This window comes from Eutrigla gurnardus (genome assembly GCF_963514095.1).
Source record: "Eutrigla gurnardus genome assembly, chromosome: 12".
Taxonomy (NCBI): domain Eukaryota; kingdom Metazoa; phylum Chordata; class Actinopteri; order Perciformes; family Triglidae; genus Eutrigla; species Eutrigla gurnardus.
In genome coordinates, this window is record NC_139926.1 from 26,850,706 (window position 1) to 26,868,099 (window position 17,394).

General features: G+C 43.7%; 1 protein-coding gene across 2 annotated transcripts in view; it reads left to right on the top strand.

Annotated features, from left to right (window-relative positions):
* Positions 1 to 17,394, top strand: part of LOC311022094 (inactive dipeptidyl peptidase 10-like) — a 73,531-nt gene that overhangs the window by 39,981 nt on the left and 16,156 nt on the right. For both annotated transcript variants that reach the window (XR_014598086.1, XM_084023124.1), the window contains exons 2-7: positions 5,113 to 5,224; positions 5,627 to 5,722; positions 9,239 to 9,345; positions 9,632 to 9,706; positions 16,625 to 16,677; positions 17,124 to 17,205. Coding sequence is in view for 1 of the 2 variants with exons in the window: in XM_084023124.1 (XP_083879250.1) it covers positions 5,113 to 5,224; positions 5,627 to 5,722; positions 9,239 to 9,345; positions 9,632 to 9,706; positions 16,625 to 16,677; positions 17,124 to 17,205 (525 nt within the window). In the remaining variant the exon portion in view is untranslated. The remainder of the gene's footprint in view (positions 1 to 5,112; positions 5,225 to 5,626; positions 5,723 to 9,238; positions 9,346 to 9,631; positions 9,707 to 16,624; positions 16,678 to 17,123; positions 17,206 to 17,394) is intronic.

Genomic DNA, 17,394 nt, shown 5'->3' on the forward strand with positions numbered 1-17,394 from the left:
CTCCGCAAATGAGTCTGGAGAATCCGTCTGTGCATGAAAACTCACTTTGCTGTAACCCGTCAGATTCATCCATTAAATCTGACGGACAGAGTTTTCCTTCCTTGATGGTGTGGGTTGTTCACGGTGCACCCACAGTGAGCAGCGTTGGACACAAGCCCTTGACAACTCTAATTAGTATGAACAGATTACTGCATGGCAAAGGTGGAGTCAGACGGCACCTTCTGACGGGGAACTGGAGCTGTTGTGTCGCTGAATTCTCACCATTTGCATGAAAAACCTTGAAATAGTAACAAGTAGAGCTGTTAAACGAGAGAAGTGCAGCAAGGAGAACAATAGATCTGTCTGGACTGTAGAAAAGAGGAGAAACAGGAAGTCCTCGGGGGTAAAGTACCCGACATCCCTGCAGGACTCTCACCAGAAACACGTGCTAACGGGCTAACGTGCTAACAGACAGACGTTCGCTCCCTGTTGCAGCCTGATACATCAGCTAGATACAACCAGAACATTAACAGTGTTCTCACAGTGGAAAACACATTCTCTCCTCGCTAACAGGCCGCCAATTCTGATGGCGTAAATGTCACTCCTGCAGCCATAATTAAGCTTAAGGGATTAAGCTGATGTATCAAGAGAACTTTCACCCTGGAGACCGCCGTTCATGTCCCATGAGACACCCATGATTCTACGACGACTTAGTGAAGGGCAGACAAACTGAAGAAGCCCCGCCCCCTTCGTTCAGACCTCTGTTCAAAGCCCCGCCCCCAGAACGTCAATGAGGGCCCAACTTTTCTGATTGGACGGGGTTTTTACAGTCCTGCCACGGCCACAGATTACTTTTTAAACATGGTTTTATGTCGGAGCGTTTCATTTCTTCATTGCTATCGGTATGTTACGACGATTTCAAGTAATACCACCTTTAAACATACTTTTATTCCATAACTTACCTAATGATAGGCACTTCAAAAAACTTCAAAACACAAGGTTTTTTTCTTCCAGCTCTGTGCTGCTACAAGTTGAAGATTGGTTGATGGATTGTGATATTATTGGATGCCTCATATTTTGTTTTCAAGGAAGGATATTGTATTTTCTCAACTTTAAGACTCATGAAGGTCTGAGTAAATTCATGATGAGTTAGCAATTAGCAATTAGCAGCCTGTGTTTATGGGCCACTGCTGTGTGTCACCTGCGTCACCTGACCAGGTGTGATTAAGAATGTGTTTAAACAGCAGGTTGAGATGTTGACCTTTACCTCCGCCCTCCTTTATGCAGACGATGACCCCGTTTCTGTCTCAGATCAGTAATGAAGCTGTTGTTGCTTCTCCCAACGTTTGTTTGCACAGATTACAGCGTTCACAGGAAACCTTTTCAAAGCAACCACCTCTCCCACTTCCTCTTAATAGTCGGCGTCCTGAATAACCGCTGAAGCACGGCTTTCCTCCCCGCTTTTATGACAGAAATGTCAAGTGTTCCCGGCTCCACACTCAACGCGAGGTGATAAATGATCACTCACATTCAGCCCTTTGGGATATTTATTAGAATATTTCACTCTGCCAATTCATCATGTAAATGTTGTTCCCATCTGCCAAAGTGCTCTGTAAAATATTGAGGCAGGGACGCGGCGTGCTCGCCGTATCTTCAGCTCGCCGTTTCTTCAGCTCGCCGTCGTCCACACAGGAGAAGGTTTAACGGAGCGCTCCAAAGGAGAGCATTCAAGACCACTTAGGGGCTGAGCTGGGACCAGATCTGAATACGTCAGACTCACTGTGATTTACAACATTATAGGACAGATCTTCAACCTGGGGTCCGGACCCCTAGTGGGTCCGCAGAGTTACTGAAGGGGGTCCCTGAAATGATTTGATCCCAAACGTTTCTATAGGCCTTGGGGGTCCCTGCACCGGGTCTCTGTAGGCCTTGGGGGTCATTGGCCCAAAAACGTTGAAGACCTCTGGTTCAGGATGAGAAGTTAAGAGGAATTAAATATTATTGCACTTCATTAAAACTCTATAAAACATGCAGCTGACTTCCTCTGGCTGCTCTGTTCATCACCGACTCAGTAACAGTGACATGGTGTTACAATGTGGTGAATGAAGAGCAGAGACGGGTCTTCCTGGTCGCCACGGTGACGGCGTGTCACACTGATGGATCCCAATAACAGGGCTGAGACACTTAGAGCACTGAGATCCGAGGGGAAGAAGTCTCCGGGAACACAAAGTGCAGCAGGAATGCAGCTCGCCGGCAGACTTTTATTGAAAACGATGCATGAAATGAAAAAGAAGAATTCAGTATTAACAAATCCCCACACGGTTAGGTTTGTGAAACCTGGCGGCCGACCAGCGGATCATTCCACCGGTCCACAGCCGGTAAGAAGGAATCACAGGCGTTTGAGGCTCGTTGCTGCTCATTAGGATCCTGGTTCACGGCGGAGGAATTCTTGCCAAACTCGGCTCCAGTTTCCAGGGAAGAATAACCTGAAGGAACTCGGGACTTTTAGCCTTTCATTATCCTCCGCAGGGGGAAAGAAAACCTTTGGTTCCCGAAAGTGAAGCCAAGGCGGAAGTGTCTTAAAGTAGCATTCTGTCTGCTGCAGCCTGGAGAGGCCCAGGAATGTCCACGTCAGCCAGAACTGTAATATACATCCCATGCTCTCGTAATCGCTGTTGGAAACGTTAACGTGAAGGAAATGAGGAGGTGTTGGAAACCGGAGCCACCTCGCTGATGAAGCTGGACTCTGTAGTTCTTCCTATGATGTCACTCTTACATCAGGAACAACTACTTCAGGCTTTTGCAGCCGAGATCATCAGCAAGAACTGCAGATATAAAGATGAGGTTTATTTTAGTCTCTTGAGAATTTTTCTTTTGAGCCCTTTAAGGCGGAAGGCTAACTGGTTGTTTCCTGGTTGTTGATGATGTCAGTTTTGTTCACAGCTTGTTCATCTGCCCCAACGTGGTCAGGACATGTATAATAATTATACATAATAGTGAATAAGAATTCAGTGCTAGCACTACTGTGGCGTTTGTCTTTAGCTTCACTAACGATTGGTCAAATAAAAGTTCAAATAAATGACATTTTGTGTTGAAAACGCTGCTCTTTTAACCTTTAGTGCAGATTAAAGTGGATGAACTGATCTGAGTTAACTGAACTGAAGTGAGTTTCTCGTCTCTGATTGGAAGCTGCAGATAAATAGTCTTGTATTGCAGATGGAGATTTTAATTTTAAACGGATACTTTACATCGTTTCAACGACTCCATTTTCACAGCAGGAGGCCGACGAGACTCACTGAACTCCCGCAGGAGGAAACAAACCCGGCCGGTTTCTCTGAGGGTCTACGGAGACTCGGGGCTGATGAAGGAATCAAATATTGTCCCGACGTGTAATGAGGGCTGGTTGGTTAATGAGGCTAAACGAGACGGAGAAAACAAACACAACGATGCCGGATGTAGAGATGGCTTTCTCCTCTGAAGCATCCAGGATGTGAACGTGGAGACGCAGCGGGATCGTACGGCTGGGAGGGGGGGGTCTCCAGGATGTTTCTCTTTGCATCATCCTACCAATTAAAAGACTTAGAAAGCAAATACATCCATAAACACAGAGGCACATATCTGCAGCAGCTCGGGGCTCTGTGAGCGAGATGGATCTATTTATAGCAGCGCTCCGTCAACGCACATTAAATACGGATGCAGAATTGATGTCGGGAAGATACGAGTCTGAGACGATCCGGAAGACGAGTCTGAGACCAGTCCAGAAGACGAGTCCAGAAGACAAGTCTGAGACGATCCAGAAGACGAGTCCAGAAGACGAGTCCAGAAGACAAGTCTGAGACGATCCAGAAGACGAGTCCAGAAGACGAGTCCAGAAGACAAGTCTGAGACGAGTCCAGAAGACGAGTCCAGAAGACAGGACTTTTCCTCATGAGGGCGTTCACCCCGGTCACAATGCATTAGCATTAGCATTAGCATGGAGGTCAGAAATACCTCACTGAAGTTTGATAAAGGCAGGAACACACCGGCCCAACCGTTGGACGTCTGAAGCGTTTGGAGAGGCTCGGACGAGGTCGGGAACACATATGTTTGGTGTGTACAGCTGCGTCGGAAGCTTTCGGAGCCGTGCGGACGTTGTCTGATCAGACTGAGCATGCGAAGTCTGAGGAGGTGGGCTGTTGGACGTCTGAGCCATTGGATACTCTGATTGGCGGTGTGCTAGCGAATCAGAGTATCCAATGGCGGTGTGTGGGCGGGGCGGAAGTGACGATGGTAAACTCCGTATTACTCGTTTTCTACTGAAACGACGTATTCGTAAAATAATGAGCCCGAGAGCACACAACGCGAGTGTCACCCTAGCCAGAGTCATCTTTCCAGAAATGCCAAGTATTTAGTCCACAAAGGTCTTCTCGAGTCGAACGAATACTGAACCAAGACTGTGTGTGCATTGTTTTTATCTGCACTCCGTTCCGTCATTTCCTGTTTTCCTGTTTTGGAGTACTGGCACGAGACTAGCGCCACCCGCTGTTAAGGAGGCTTATTGCATCTTGCGCAAGCGCAGAACGTACACGCTGCTGTGTGGTCGGAAGCACGTCGAAGCGGTGTGTACAACGCAACTTTTCTGCCGAACGGGTCAGACGAGAGGCAACAGAGTGGGCGGAGAATGGTCGGATAAGGCAGTTGGACGTCTGGGCGGTGTGTGGGGGCCTTAAGAAAACGGTCGAAGAAGAGAAACGGGTTCATATATTTGTTTGTTTTTTCTCACAAACTGAAAAGCATTAAGAAGCTAAATGTGTGTGTATATATATATAAATATTTAAATATATAAGACTTTATTTTAGGATACTTCATAGTTGTGTTTGCATCCCCCCATAAGTGTGTTACATTTGTTCAGAGCGTCAGAAGGTCTTTTTTTCCCCGTCTTCTGTACATTATTGATGGGACGCCGTGACCTTGTGTCCCCTCAGATCCATCCAAAGACTCAGTCAACCAAAGCACTATGGTGGACTGGGTCTGGTCTGGTCCAAGGACACTTAGTCCAGCAGGTGCATCTCTGGGGGAATGTCCTTCCTTTTGTGTTTTGCAGTCATTTCCATAATTCATGATTATTGACGGGACCGTGTCCCCCCTGTGCAGGACCTCGGACCGATCGGACCGGACAGGAACTGGAAGGGCATCGGCATCTCTCTGCTGGTCATCGTGGCGGTTCTCTCTCTCATCGGCCTCTCCATCGTCCTGCTGTCTAAAGGTGAGGCTGCATCCAGATCTACAGATCTACAGATCCTACAGAGATCCTACAGATCTACAGAGATCCTACAGATCCTACAGAGATCCTACAGATCTGCAGAGATCCTACAGATCTACAGAGATCCTACAGATCCTACAGAGATCCTAAAGATCCTACAGATCTACAGCTCCTACAGATCCTACAGAGATCCTACAGATCTACAGATCCTACAGATCCATGAAATAATCCTGTTTTAATTTATACATTACATTTCCCTTCTGTGTTTGTTTGCATGTAGAAAAAAAGTATTAAATATCTGGGACTTTGATTTATTCTCAGATTATTCTCAAAGATTTCAAATGAAAAACATTTCATTCCAGTAAATGCCACTTTATAACTGTTGACCTTGTTTTCGTCCTGTAGATGATTCTGGTAAACCCTTTGGTTCACAGTTGACCTTGGATGACCTCTTTCAAAGAAACTTCCAAATCCACGATCCGGATGCAAAGTGGATCAGTGGTAAGAAAGTTGTCATGTGGTTCACATTCAGTCACAACTTTCACTGTTTTTAAAACAACAAAAGCACTGAATAAAAACAATAAGCACACAAAACGACATGTCAGCATTCAGGGTTCTCATAAAGAACAAGACAAACGTGAAGACAATCATAAGGAACCTTGAACAAAGTGATGAGAAACTCAGAAAGTTTAGAAGAAGTCGTCGTTTACTCGTATGAAGGTCCAACCGTTTATTGTTTCTGATCTCCGATGCAAAAAAAGGCATTCATGTTCCACAACGGTTTCTGGCTCCGAGATAAATCAGCCTTACTCTGCTGCCAAATGTATATTGATTTGTTTTTATCCATTTGGAAGATTCCACGTGTTCAGATGGATCACTGTTTACAACAACAACCTTTTCATAAAGGATGAACTATGAACGACAAAGCTTTTCTTATCCCTCTGTTAATTACAAGACCAGTCATTTGTCTTGTGATAAAAACAGCCGGTGACGGTCTGGTGGTTTTTGGCGGCCCCTCTTCAGGACCGTGGCGGCCCCCTTTGAGCCTCGGCTCAGCGGGTCGGTTCGGATCACAAGAAGGTGCAACAAGACAAATGTGCAACGTTGCCCCCCAAAGCAAAAAAAACAAAACAAACAATCTTATTGCATCTGCAGGATGTTGACAGGGCTGCTGTTCAGCGTGATGACTCAGCAGTTACTCGGCCGGCCGCTGAGGGATTCTTGGCCTCTAAAACCTCACAGAGGTCAGTTTGTGGAAAGCAGGCCAGCAGCTGCTGTTTGTCCACAGATTCCTGTTTTTCACTTTGAAAAGTTCCTTCATCTACGTTCTTATCATTATTCAGCTCGAAGCTCCACTAATCAGTTTATATTTAAATCAATCAAAGGACTATATGTAATGTGAAAACGGGACTTTCACCCAGGAGACCTCTGTCTGTGTCCCGTCGTGAAATCTATTTCAATTTCCATTCATAACCAAATAAAACATAAAACAACAAAAGTCACGTATAGTTCCTTCCATTCTCCTTATTACTAAACGCCGTCTGGAGTCACCTTCGTCCTCGGAGGTTCACAGATGTTTCACCTCTGGAGAACAGGAGCTCCGCTTTCCAATTACTCATTAACAATAAAGCACAGAAGGAAGATTCCTCCGACCCGTCAATCACATTTATTCTCCCGTTGTCCCGCTGAAGTGTTCCAACTGTTTGGTGGGAGATTGATGCCTCGGAGCTTCGTTCATTGACATTTACATTAAAACGGGACCTTGAGATGATTTGGATCTGCTAAACACATTAGTGGGTGCTGGTCTGGGGTTGTGGATGTGTCTTCTTGTTGCTTCTCTCTTGTCTGCCATTTATCCTCCCAGTCTTCTTCTTCTGTGGTGTTTTTCCTTTTTAACTAAAGCTATGAGTTTGATCAATGGAGGAATTCTTTGTCCCTTTACTCACATAAATGGGTCGGATGTAAAAACCTGGTCCACACTCTTATAATCACCTAAACGAGACACCTTTCAGACAACACTTTCATGTACGACCTCTCATTGTATCGACTCTCAAATGTTCGACTGGTTCAATTTTCTACGTTTTTTGTATCCGTCAAAAAAACGCTTCGGGAGTTGTTTGACCGCTCAGAGCCACCGTAGAGCGACAGTCTGAAGACTATAAAGATACGTAGATGAAGGACAAACAGTCTGAAGACTATAAAGATGCATAGATGAAGGACAGTCTGAAGACTATAAAGATGCATAGACGAAAGACAAACAGTCTGAAGACTATAAAGATATGTAGACAAAGAACAAACAGTCTGAAGACTATAGAGATGCATAGATGAAGGACAGTCTGAAGACTATAAAGATGCATAGACGAAGGACAGTCTGAAGACTATAAAGATGCGTAGACGAAAGACAAACAGTCTGAAGACTATAAACATATGTAGACAAAGGACAAACAGTCTGAAGACTATAGAGATGCATAGATGAAGGACAGTCTGAAGACTATAAAGATGCGTAGACGAAGGACAGTCTGAAGACTATAAAGATGCGTAGATGAAGGACAGTCTGAAGACTATAAAGATGCATAGATGAAGGACAGTCTAAAGACTATAAAGATGCGTAGACGAAGGACAGTCTGAAGACTATAAAGATGCATAGATGAAGGACAGTCTGAAGACTATAAAGATGCGTAGAAGAAGGACAGTCTGAAGACTATAAAGATGCCTAGAAGAAGGACAGTCTGAAGACTATAAAGATGCCTAGAAGAAGGACAGTCTGAAGACTATAAAGATGCGTAGATGAAGGACAGTCTGAAGACTATAAAGATGCATAGATGAAGGACAGTCTGAAGACTATAAAGATGCGTAGACGAAGGACAAACAGTCTGAAGACTATAAAGATGCATAGACGAAGGACAGTCTGAAGACTATAAAGATGCGTAGATGAAGGACAGTCTGAAGACTATAAAGATGCCTAGAAGAAGGACAGTCTGAAGACTATAAAGATGCCTAGAAGAAGGACAGTCTGAAGACTATAAAGATGCGTAGATGAAGGACAGTCTGAAGACTATAAAGATGCATAGATGAAGGACAGTCTGAAGACTATAAAGATGCATAGACGAAGGACAGATTGTGGCATATGGAGTCACTGTTCAGGGTCCGGTGGATCCTGGAGATCGTGGTCTTCTTTTTGATGTGTGGTCCCAGGAATGCTGCAAACTGGACCACCAACATCCTGAAGTCCACCTGGACCTGATCAGGATCTCAGCTCCCTTCGGAGACCATCACAACACCTCCCTCAACTCCTTTCCTAGCGTTGTCAGAAACTGAGAACAACAGTCAGGTCTGCCGTGGACCTTTGAGTGGAGGTAAATGATAGAGGAGCTTCCAGCCTGGCTGCAGCGTTCTCTAAATACTGGACTCATTCCCCGAGTGATCGTCGTCATCAGTCCACCTTAAAGAAACATCTGAAAATGGGCCCCGGGTTGAAAAATAGCGACGTTACCCTTTAAGGGATCGTCAAACGGTTCCACTTCATCCTGACGGAGACGTGAATGTTGGTCCTAAATGTCAAAGTGATCCGTCTGCTAGCTGCTGAGACCAAAACCCCCACACATGTGAACCTGCTGGTGGCGCTAGAGTCATTTACTCAAAAACATTTATTACCTGACTTCTGCCCAGACTTTGGCTTTTTCAAATTAAATAATGCAAAAAAAAAAAAAAACTTTGACCGCCTCAAATCCATGTGGCTGCGGTTGCCAGGGCAACACGTGTTAAACAGGAGGTGACCGCAGGCGAGTCCATTCATCATCACGTGTAGAGACGACCTCACCGTGACCTCTCATCTAGCAATCTCAGATTCACAGTAAAGTGGATTATGTTTAGAAATTGAGACAAAGAGGATTCATTTCAAAATACTCGCAGAGCAAAAAAACACAATCACATAATAGAAAATCACATTTTAGAAAACGTGTTTCTGCAAGCCTTTAGAAACATTAAGATAAAGAAAATGACATGTTTCCGTCTCAGATGAGCATCTGGTCTATCGGAGCTGGGACGGAGACGTCCTGATGGTCCACACACTTGGGAACCAGACCCAAATCCAGACCCAAGTCCTGCTGAAGAACACCACGTTTGTAAGTTGAAGTTTCCACTTCATTCACTTCACTGAACATTCAAAAGATAGATTTCAAAGAATATATCATGAATGTTATGTCACTTATATGTGTTGCTTCTTACTTTTTTAGCATCATGTCTCATTGTTGCTACTTGCTCTTTCCTCAGCTCCGCTAAGGCCGCCTCTCGGTTCCCTGTCACTTTTTAGGGCTCTGTGTTGCATTACGACTACTAATTTGTGGTGAAGTATTGCTGAAGAGGAAAACTGGTTAAACTTCTCATTTCCATGTCTCGTTCTTCCCACAGGCAACCTTTAAGGCCTCGAAGTTTGCGGTTTCTCCGGATCTGAACTTCGTCCTCCTGGGATACGACGTCAAGCAGGTGACGACCTCATATTCTGGTCTCCTGTAGTCTGGTTTGGGTCCAGACCAGAGATCTACAGCTCCATATAAACATGTCTTCAGAGTCAGAGAGTTGAAGCTAACGGTGTTCCAGCGTGAGAAGGAACTAGAAACACTCGGAGACACGAGGTCCGGGTCCTCAGGTCTACCAGAGAGTCGGGGAAACAGAGAGCAGACCTGAATCTGTGGGGTTCTTATTCAGATAGGCACGTCCTGATTGGCTGGCTAAGCTTAGTCAAATTGTCCGTGGGCGATTGGGGGTCCCATAGAGTCCAGCAGAGGGCGGAGCCACATATGTAACACGTTTTCATAAATCTAACCAACCTAACATCGTGAAAGAAAAAGGTACGTTGATTTATTGAATTGTCATGGTATATTTTAAATGTTAGTATCATCGTTTCCTGTCTGGATTTATTTTTTTTGTTGATTTTATCCTCTCTTTATTATTAGTTGGATCAAGTCATTGTTTGCTTGGTCTTTTTGTGGGATTTAAAAGAAATCCAGAGTGTATTTCCAGAGAGTGTCGTCTCTGAGACATGACAGTGAATGTAACATCTGATGTCTCTGTGTGACGCTGGACATGTCTTCATGTCCGTCCACGTAAGGAAGTCCTCCTCCTGGTAAACAGCTGTAGACCAGCTGAGCCTTCATTCATTCCAAGAGAAGCTGCCTGAAGCTGAAGAGCAGAATGTTGTGATTGATAAGGACGATTAGAGGTCCAAACATTAAAAACAGACACTAATCTGAATTATTAACGGGTGTCGAGTGTCAAACTCTTTATTTTCTCTCAGTGAAACGTAACGATCATTCTGTTTTATTCTGATCAGCAGCTCCTCGTGGAGGAGAGTTCAGGAAAACACTGCAGCGGTTTGGCTGCTGTAACCCTGGTTTCTAGAATCAGATAGCAGGTTTCTATCCTTACATTCAACATCTTGAAATTGGTATTTGCTCCCATAAAAATAAAAAAGCCTGCTGCGTATTATTCATAGTGTTCATACGACCTCCATCTGCCTGAGACAGATAATAAAAAACTAACTTTTCCACGACTGCAGCAGAATCTCACAATGACGACGCATCACACACACACACACACACACACACACACACACACTGTCAACACCACATTAAATGGTCATTGTTTGCTTTTGTGCCGTTTGACAGCAGCAAGGCATGCTGGGAGTGCGCGGGGCTCGGAGTGCTGATCCAGGTTTGTGTGATCGGTGTGTTTCTGCTCTAGAAGCTGCACAGATTCGGCAGGTTAGGAGGTTTAGTGGAAACCATCAAGGTTTGGGTTGAGTCGTGGTTCAGATGGGACATGAACAGCAGTCTCCCGCATGAAAGTCCTGTGTTTTCAGACTTCATGGACTCAAACAGTGTTGTAGTTATGACGTTGAAATTAAACATCTTAATTCATCACGAAACGTCCGTGTTTTTGGAGTGAAATCATTTCTTTGATTTGAAGACGGTTTATAAAGATGTTGAAGTGAAGATCCCAACGGAGTTTAGATCGACACCATGTTGGTTATTCCGGGTTCAGGATGCGTTTAGTTCTCCAACATGAGAAAGGATCCCAATTCACTTTCCATTCATATTGTTTTCACGCTGAGCTTGAATACAATCATATGGTGACTATTTCAAAAAGAGCCGTTTGGATACTTGGTACTGGTTCTACTGGTTCTGGTTGTGGAAGTAGTCGGTGCCAAGCAAACACCTGATTTAGACTCTTCCTCCCTGTGCAAATGTAGCTGTTATTATTGTATGTGAAGGTCTGTGTGTGTTGTTATTGCATAGAGGTCACATGAATGAGAGTAAAATGAAACATCATTAGTCCGTCTGCTAAGACTACAACCGTTGAAGGATTTGGTTTGGAGCCAAAAAGCCATTTTCATTTCCTTCTGTGCGGATTTCTGATTTATGGGTTTGATTCCTGTTTAAAGCGTTTCATGCAGTTTAATGTAATTGCTGACGCGTGAACACAACGTTGACCCCAGTCTGTCGGTCTGGAAGCTGAATCTGGGAGGAGAGGATTATCAGACACAATGTGGATGAAACGGGTGGAATGGGATGGATGAGAGTGGAATTCAGATAAATCATTAGTATTATTATTATTATTATAATGATTTGTGATTGTGAGATCAGACTGCTGCATTTTAGAAACAAAAGTAACTTAATATAATACATTAACGGTTATGACTTCATATTCTAGTCACACACAACACTTTGTGGAAAACTGCCATGAAGTTGGATTCCAGGTGTTTCTGTCGTCTGTCGTCGTGCATTTATTGTGAAACACCCGACGGCCTCCAACGACTCACAGTCTCCACTTTTATGAGCTGCGTCGAAAATGTGCAGCTTTCGTCTGATTTCACTCAGAGTTTGGCCAACAGAGTGATCATCCTTTAGTTTGAGGAGCTGCCAAATTTAGGCGAGGCAAAGAAAACAGCTTTGAACGGCAACAACAACAACATGTCCTGTTTGACAGATCCCATTTTTTAGATTTGTTAAAAAAACACGATGTCTTGTGTCTTTCGACAAATGTTCTTATTGTGCGTCACTTTGGACAAAAGCCTCTCGAATACCTGAAATCTAAACAAATGTAAACCTAAAGGAAACACGAGGAGACAACCGGGGAAGAAACAACGTTCTCATGGTCTCAATAAATAAGAACTTCTTGATATGTCCGTATGTGTGCAGGGTTGGTACGGGTGCTGGGAATCCTTGAAAACTCTTGCATTTTAGTGTGGTGTTTTCCAGGTTTGAAAAGTGCTTGAATTTGACTGAGGAGAAGCTGTAGGAACATCTCTGTGATTCCAGCTCTACGTTCTCTAATGAGATCGTTGCTCAGAGAGAAGTCTAATAAAACACAGGTTCAACTAGAACAGATTCTAAACCCATCAGAGACCAGCAGAGACCCAGAGACTGTCAGAGACCAGCAGAGACTGTTAGAGACCAGCAGAGAGTCAGAGAGTGCGACCACGCATGGACAGAACAACCAGGTGAAGAGCTTTAATAGAGGTGATGATGTCATGATGCTCAGGTGTGTCTCGTCAGGTGCTGAGCAGGAGCCGGAGTAGCCACGCCCACCTGAGTAGCCACGCCCACCTGACGGGAGAGCCATTTTACATGTTAACGTCCCCCTACATCCATGTATCCATCCGTCATGTGTTTCATGTAAACAACCGTCTCCGTGGTAACGGGAGGTCGGATATTTTACGGTGTTTGGATAGAAGGAACTTAACAGCTTCATACATCACACATCGGACACTTCTTGGCTGGAAAAACTGGATTTATTTGAAATATGCCGGATACTTATGAAGCACTTATTTACACACGAGATACATTATACATTTGTAATCTGCTAATGGGGACATAATCTTTTTGCCTTATGCCGACTAATATATTATGTTGAAGTGTGAACGTTCACACGTTCATGTTCTTTTATTTCTGAGAACGTCACAATGTTTGGACGGTTTTCTTAAAGGGCCGGTGTGCAGCGTTTCAGAGGCTCCGTTAGAATATAATATTTATATCACACTACAAAAAGACAAATGTGGAGTGTTAGAAAATACTAAACAATACAGATAAATGAGGGGAAGACTAAATCCAGCAGACAACGAGTCCCAGGTGAGACTCATCAGGACAGGTGAGTCATCAATCAGGAAGTCAAGACACCTGAAATGGGAGCTGACAACAGGGAACAGGAAATAACAAAATAAAACAGGAAATGAAACACAAAAACACAACAAACCCACAATACTAGAACAAATCTTAAGAAGCAGACATGACCATTAACAACTTCATTAGTGATTTACTTTAATATTTGTATCTTTATATCTACTGTTTCTATTAGTATTGTTAATGCTTATTATTTGTATTATAAACTCGTCGTCATTGAAAATGAGGGAAACCTCAATGTCTTACGAGTATAAATAAAGGTTTGATGATTAAATAACCTGTAACTAAGATTCCACCATGTTGCTATGGTAACCCAGAAGGGACAAACCAAACAGTGGATCCTTTTGTATTTTACATTACCTGGAGTGCAAAACCGTGGTCCCAGCAGCGGTCACATGACTTCCAGAGTCGTGACATCATGCCGTGGATGGCCTCTGAGCGTTGCCATGGTTTCCTTGAGTCTTGGAAGGGGAGGAGTGAACAGATCTAGATGTCATTAAATCCTACCGTGCTGTCCCTTTAAGTAAAAGTATGCTAATGATGGTACACAACGCTTCACTGCAAAGTACTTCACTGATATTATCACCTAAATGTACTGTGTAAAGTACTAAACGTATATAGTAAATGTTCCCCGTCTGTTTAACAAGAGATCAGATTTGTGTCCAGACGTGGCCGACCTGTCTGCTCTTGTTGCTATGGCAACGGCGTCAGTGACACATTTTCACACCGGACCTGTCATTCCACCTCCAAATGTGGTCTGGACCTGATTTCCAGGATCACATTTCATGTGTCCAGACTTTTCTAAAACCAACGTGGACACAATCTTAGCTGAAGGTCGAATGGAAGGTCGTCTGCTGGGGAATTCTCTCCTATCTTCCTGGAAGTCGTTATTTAGATTTCTTTCTGCAGCATCAGGAATAATCGCCCTGACCAGTAACTCCGTGTCCTCCCCGGTAATCTCACCGCTGCTGAGGAATGAGATCCCAGCAGCAGAGATAAGGGGCCGGGACCCCGAGGCATGGATCTACAGATCATAATACTCCTCTTTTAACAGCCAAATACCTCAAAGATGAAAAAATAACACAAAATACAGCAGCTAAAACTAAAGACACCGGTTGGTACGGTGCTGGAAATCCTTGAAAACACTTGAATGTTAGTGTGATGTTTTCAAGGTTTGAAAAGTGCTTGGATGTAGAATAAAGGTCTTGAAATGTGTGTTGTATGTGATGACATCTATGATAGAACAGAGAAAAGAAGATCTCCATATCTGAGGGACTGAAAACAGCATTTTCTGACATTTCTTTATGAAAAATGACTTTTGATGATGAACAGATGATGAAAATAGTTGGTGATTATATTTCTGTGGATCTGTTAGTGGAATTAGTTTTCCTTTCATTTGTGGTCCTTCTGTAAAAAGCTGTCTCCAAACATCATGTTGGTTGTTTAGAGGACAATAACATCTCATTTAATGTGATGAACAAGTGACATAATAAGTAGACTGAATACTGACCATTGGATTGGTACAAAGATGGAGTTTACCACAGCTGGAAGGGGCTGGAAAAGCATGGAAATGCACCTTGAATGCTTGGAGATGCACCTGGAAACGCTTGGAAAGTGCTTGAATTTGACTTGGAGAAGGTGGAGGAATTCACAGCTTCTCAGTGTTTACTGTTCATGCATTATGTATTCTGCACATTCCCACAATGCATTTGTGCTGATGTGCTGAAATGAATCATCGCTTCATGTGAATGTTATTATGGCCCTCCGGCTCCCGTCTCACTACAGACACATCCGTTTACACACAGTACATATCATATACACACATTAAAGCAGTCACTTATGGTAATACTAATAATAACACACAGGGGTACATTCTGTGATAATCCTCTTTATTGAGCCTCACATTAATGCAGATGAACACATTAACATACAGAGGGGGATCATCAAAGTCTGAAATCAACATTAATATGATGACATTTGGATTAATGGTTATTTTCGGCACTTCATTCTAATATGTAGATACAACTCATTGAATCAGTGCATTAATTCCCCCAATGAGGCCTCATTTCAAAAGTCATCTTAGTAGCTAACTAGCATTGGTAGCGTGGTAGAGACCTGTCAATCAGCAGGTAAGCCCCGCCCCTAAAGCATCCCCTGCTTTCTGGTCTGGTGGACTCTAAATGGACCATAATGTACTAAATGAACATCATGCTGGATTGAAGAAGACTTGAAACTAGAGATTGAGACCATAAACTCATGTTTACAATGTTTACTGAGATAATACATCAAGAGAGAAGTAGGACCATTTTCTCATAGACTTCTATACAACCAGAGAGGAGTCGCCCCCTGGTGGCCAGCAGAGAGAAGTAGGACCATTTTCTCATAGACTTCTATACAACCAGAGAGGAGTCGCCCCCTGGTGGCCAGCAGAGAGAAGTAGGACCATTTTCTCATAGACTTCTATACAACCAGAGAGGAGTCGCCCCCTGGTGGCCAGCAGAGAGAAGTAGGACCATTTTCTCATAGACTTCTATACAACCAGAGAGGAGTCGCCCCCTGGTGGTCAGCAGAGAGAAGTAGGACCATTTTCTCATAGACTTCTATACAACCAGAGAGGAGTCGCCCCCTGGTGGCCAGCAGAGAGAAGTAGGACCATTTTCTCATAGACTTCTATACATCCAGAGAGGAGTCGCCCCCTGGTGGCCAGCAGAGAGGATAAGAGTTTAAGGCACTTCAGTCCTGGCTTCACTTTTCACACCCGGAGGAATGGTATCACCTACATTACAACAATTATAGCTTGAAATGTATTCCAAAAAATGGCTGTGAATGGCTTTTTAATATGAACTCATGAGAGAATATGAAGTAAGGAGCGTGTTTATCGTCTCCTGTTTAAAATCAGAATTCTGCTCTATTGTCTGTATTCATTCAGCTTGTTCCAAATGTCAGAGCACCAGCCTGACTACATGTCTATCATCATATATTAATATTCAATATGGTTGTATTGTTTCACAGATTATCAGTGTTTCTTTTAAACAGCATCAGTACCTGAGATGTAAGTAAATCACTGATTAAGTGTCAGCTTTGTGGTGTTTAAATATACAGGTGGCAAAAAGACAAATATTCAGTGTCGTTGGCTGTTGAGGTCTGAGTCCTCCTCAGTGGGCAAAGAGCAAACATCTGTAAGCACTAATATGGAAAATGTGTTTTGTTTATTGTGTTGAAGGTCTACCAGCACTCGTTCCTGGCTTCGTACCTGATCTACAACCTCTACACACGGTGAGCAGACAAAGAGGGTGTAGCAGCTCTTCTGCCCCTCCCTCCCAAAAAGCCCAGTCTGCTCTGATTGGCCAGCCAGATAACAGTGTTGTTCTTGAACCCCTCTTCCTTTAGAAGTAGGCAGATATTAGGAGGAGCAGAGTCTCTGTGGGGGACAGGAAGTCCCTTTGGACCTGGACTTCAGGCTTCGACTCTCTGGAGACGTTTTACATGAACAACAAGAAGATAAACATAATAGATCCTCTTTAAAACTCCTCACCACAGACCTTCCCTGATGAAAGCATGTCTTTATTCTTAAGTGTTCATAGAGTTCTCACCAGATCAATAACAGTCGAGAAAAATGAAACCCAAATAGGTTTCAGTCTCCTGAACACATTATTTGAGCTTTGACCCAACGCTGACTGTTGTTTCTGTCTTTGCATCTTTGTGTGTGGTCTCTGCCTCAGAGAGGTGCGGGAGCTGAACCCTCCGGAGGTCTCGGACTCAGTCCTCCAGTATGCCTCGTGGGGCGTTCAAGGTCAGCAGCTGGTGAGTCAAATAAACAGCAGCTCAGTCCAATTAACAAGGACCCATCCTCCACTTTCATCTTAGTTAATGTGAATAACGTGACTAATAATGTGAATACAAGCCAACGTACTTAGAGTGAGAAACCCCAACATGCATCTCCTCCTAAACCGAAGCCATGAAACTTTATGAAACTTCATCTCTGGACATCAG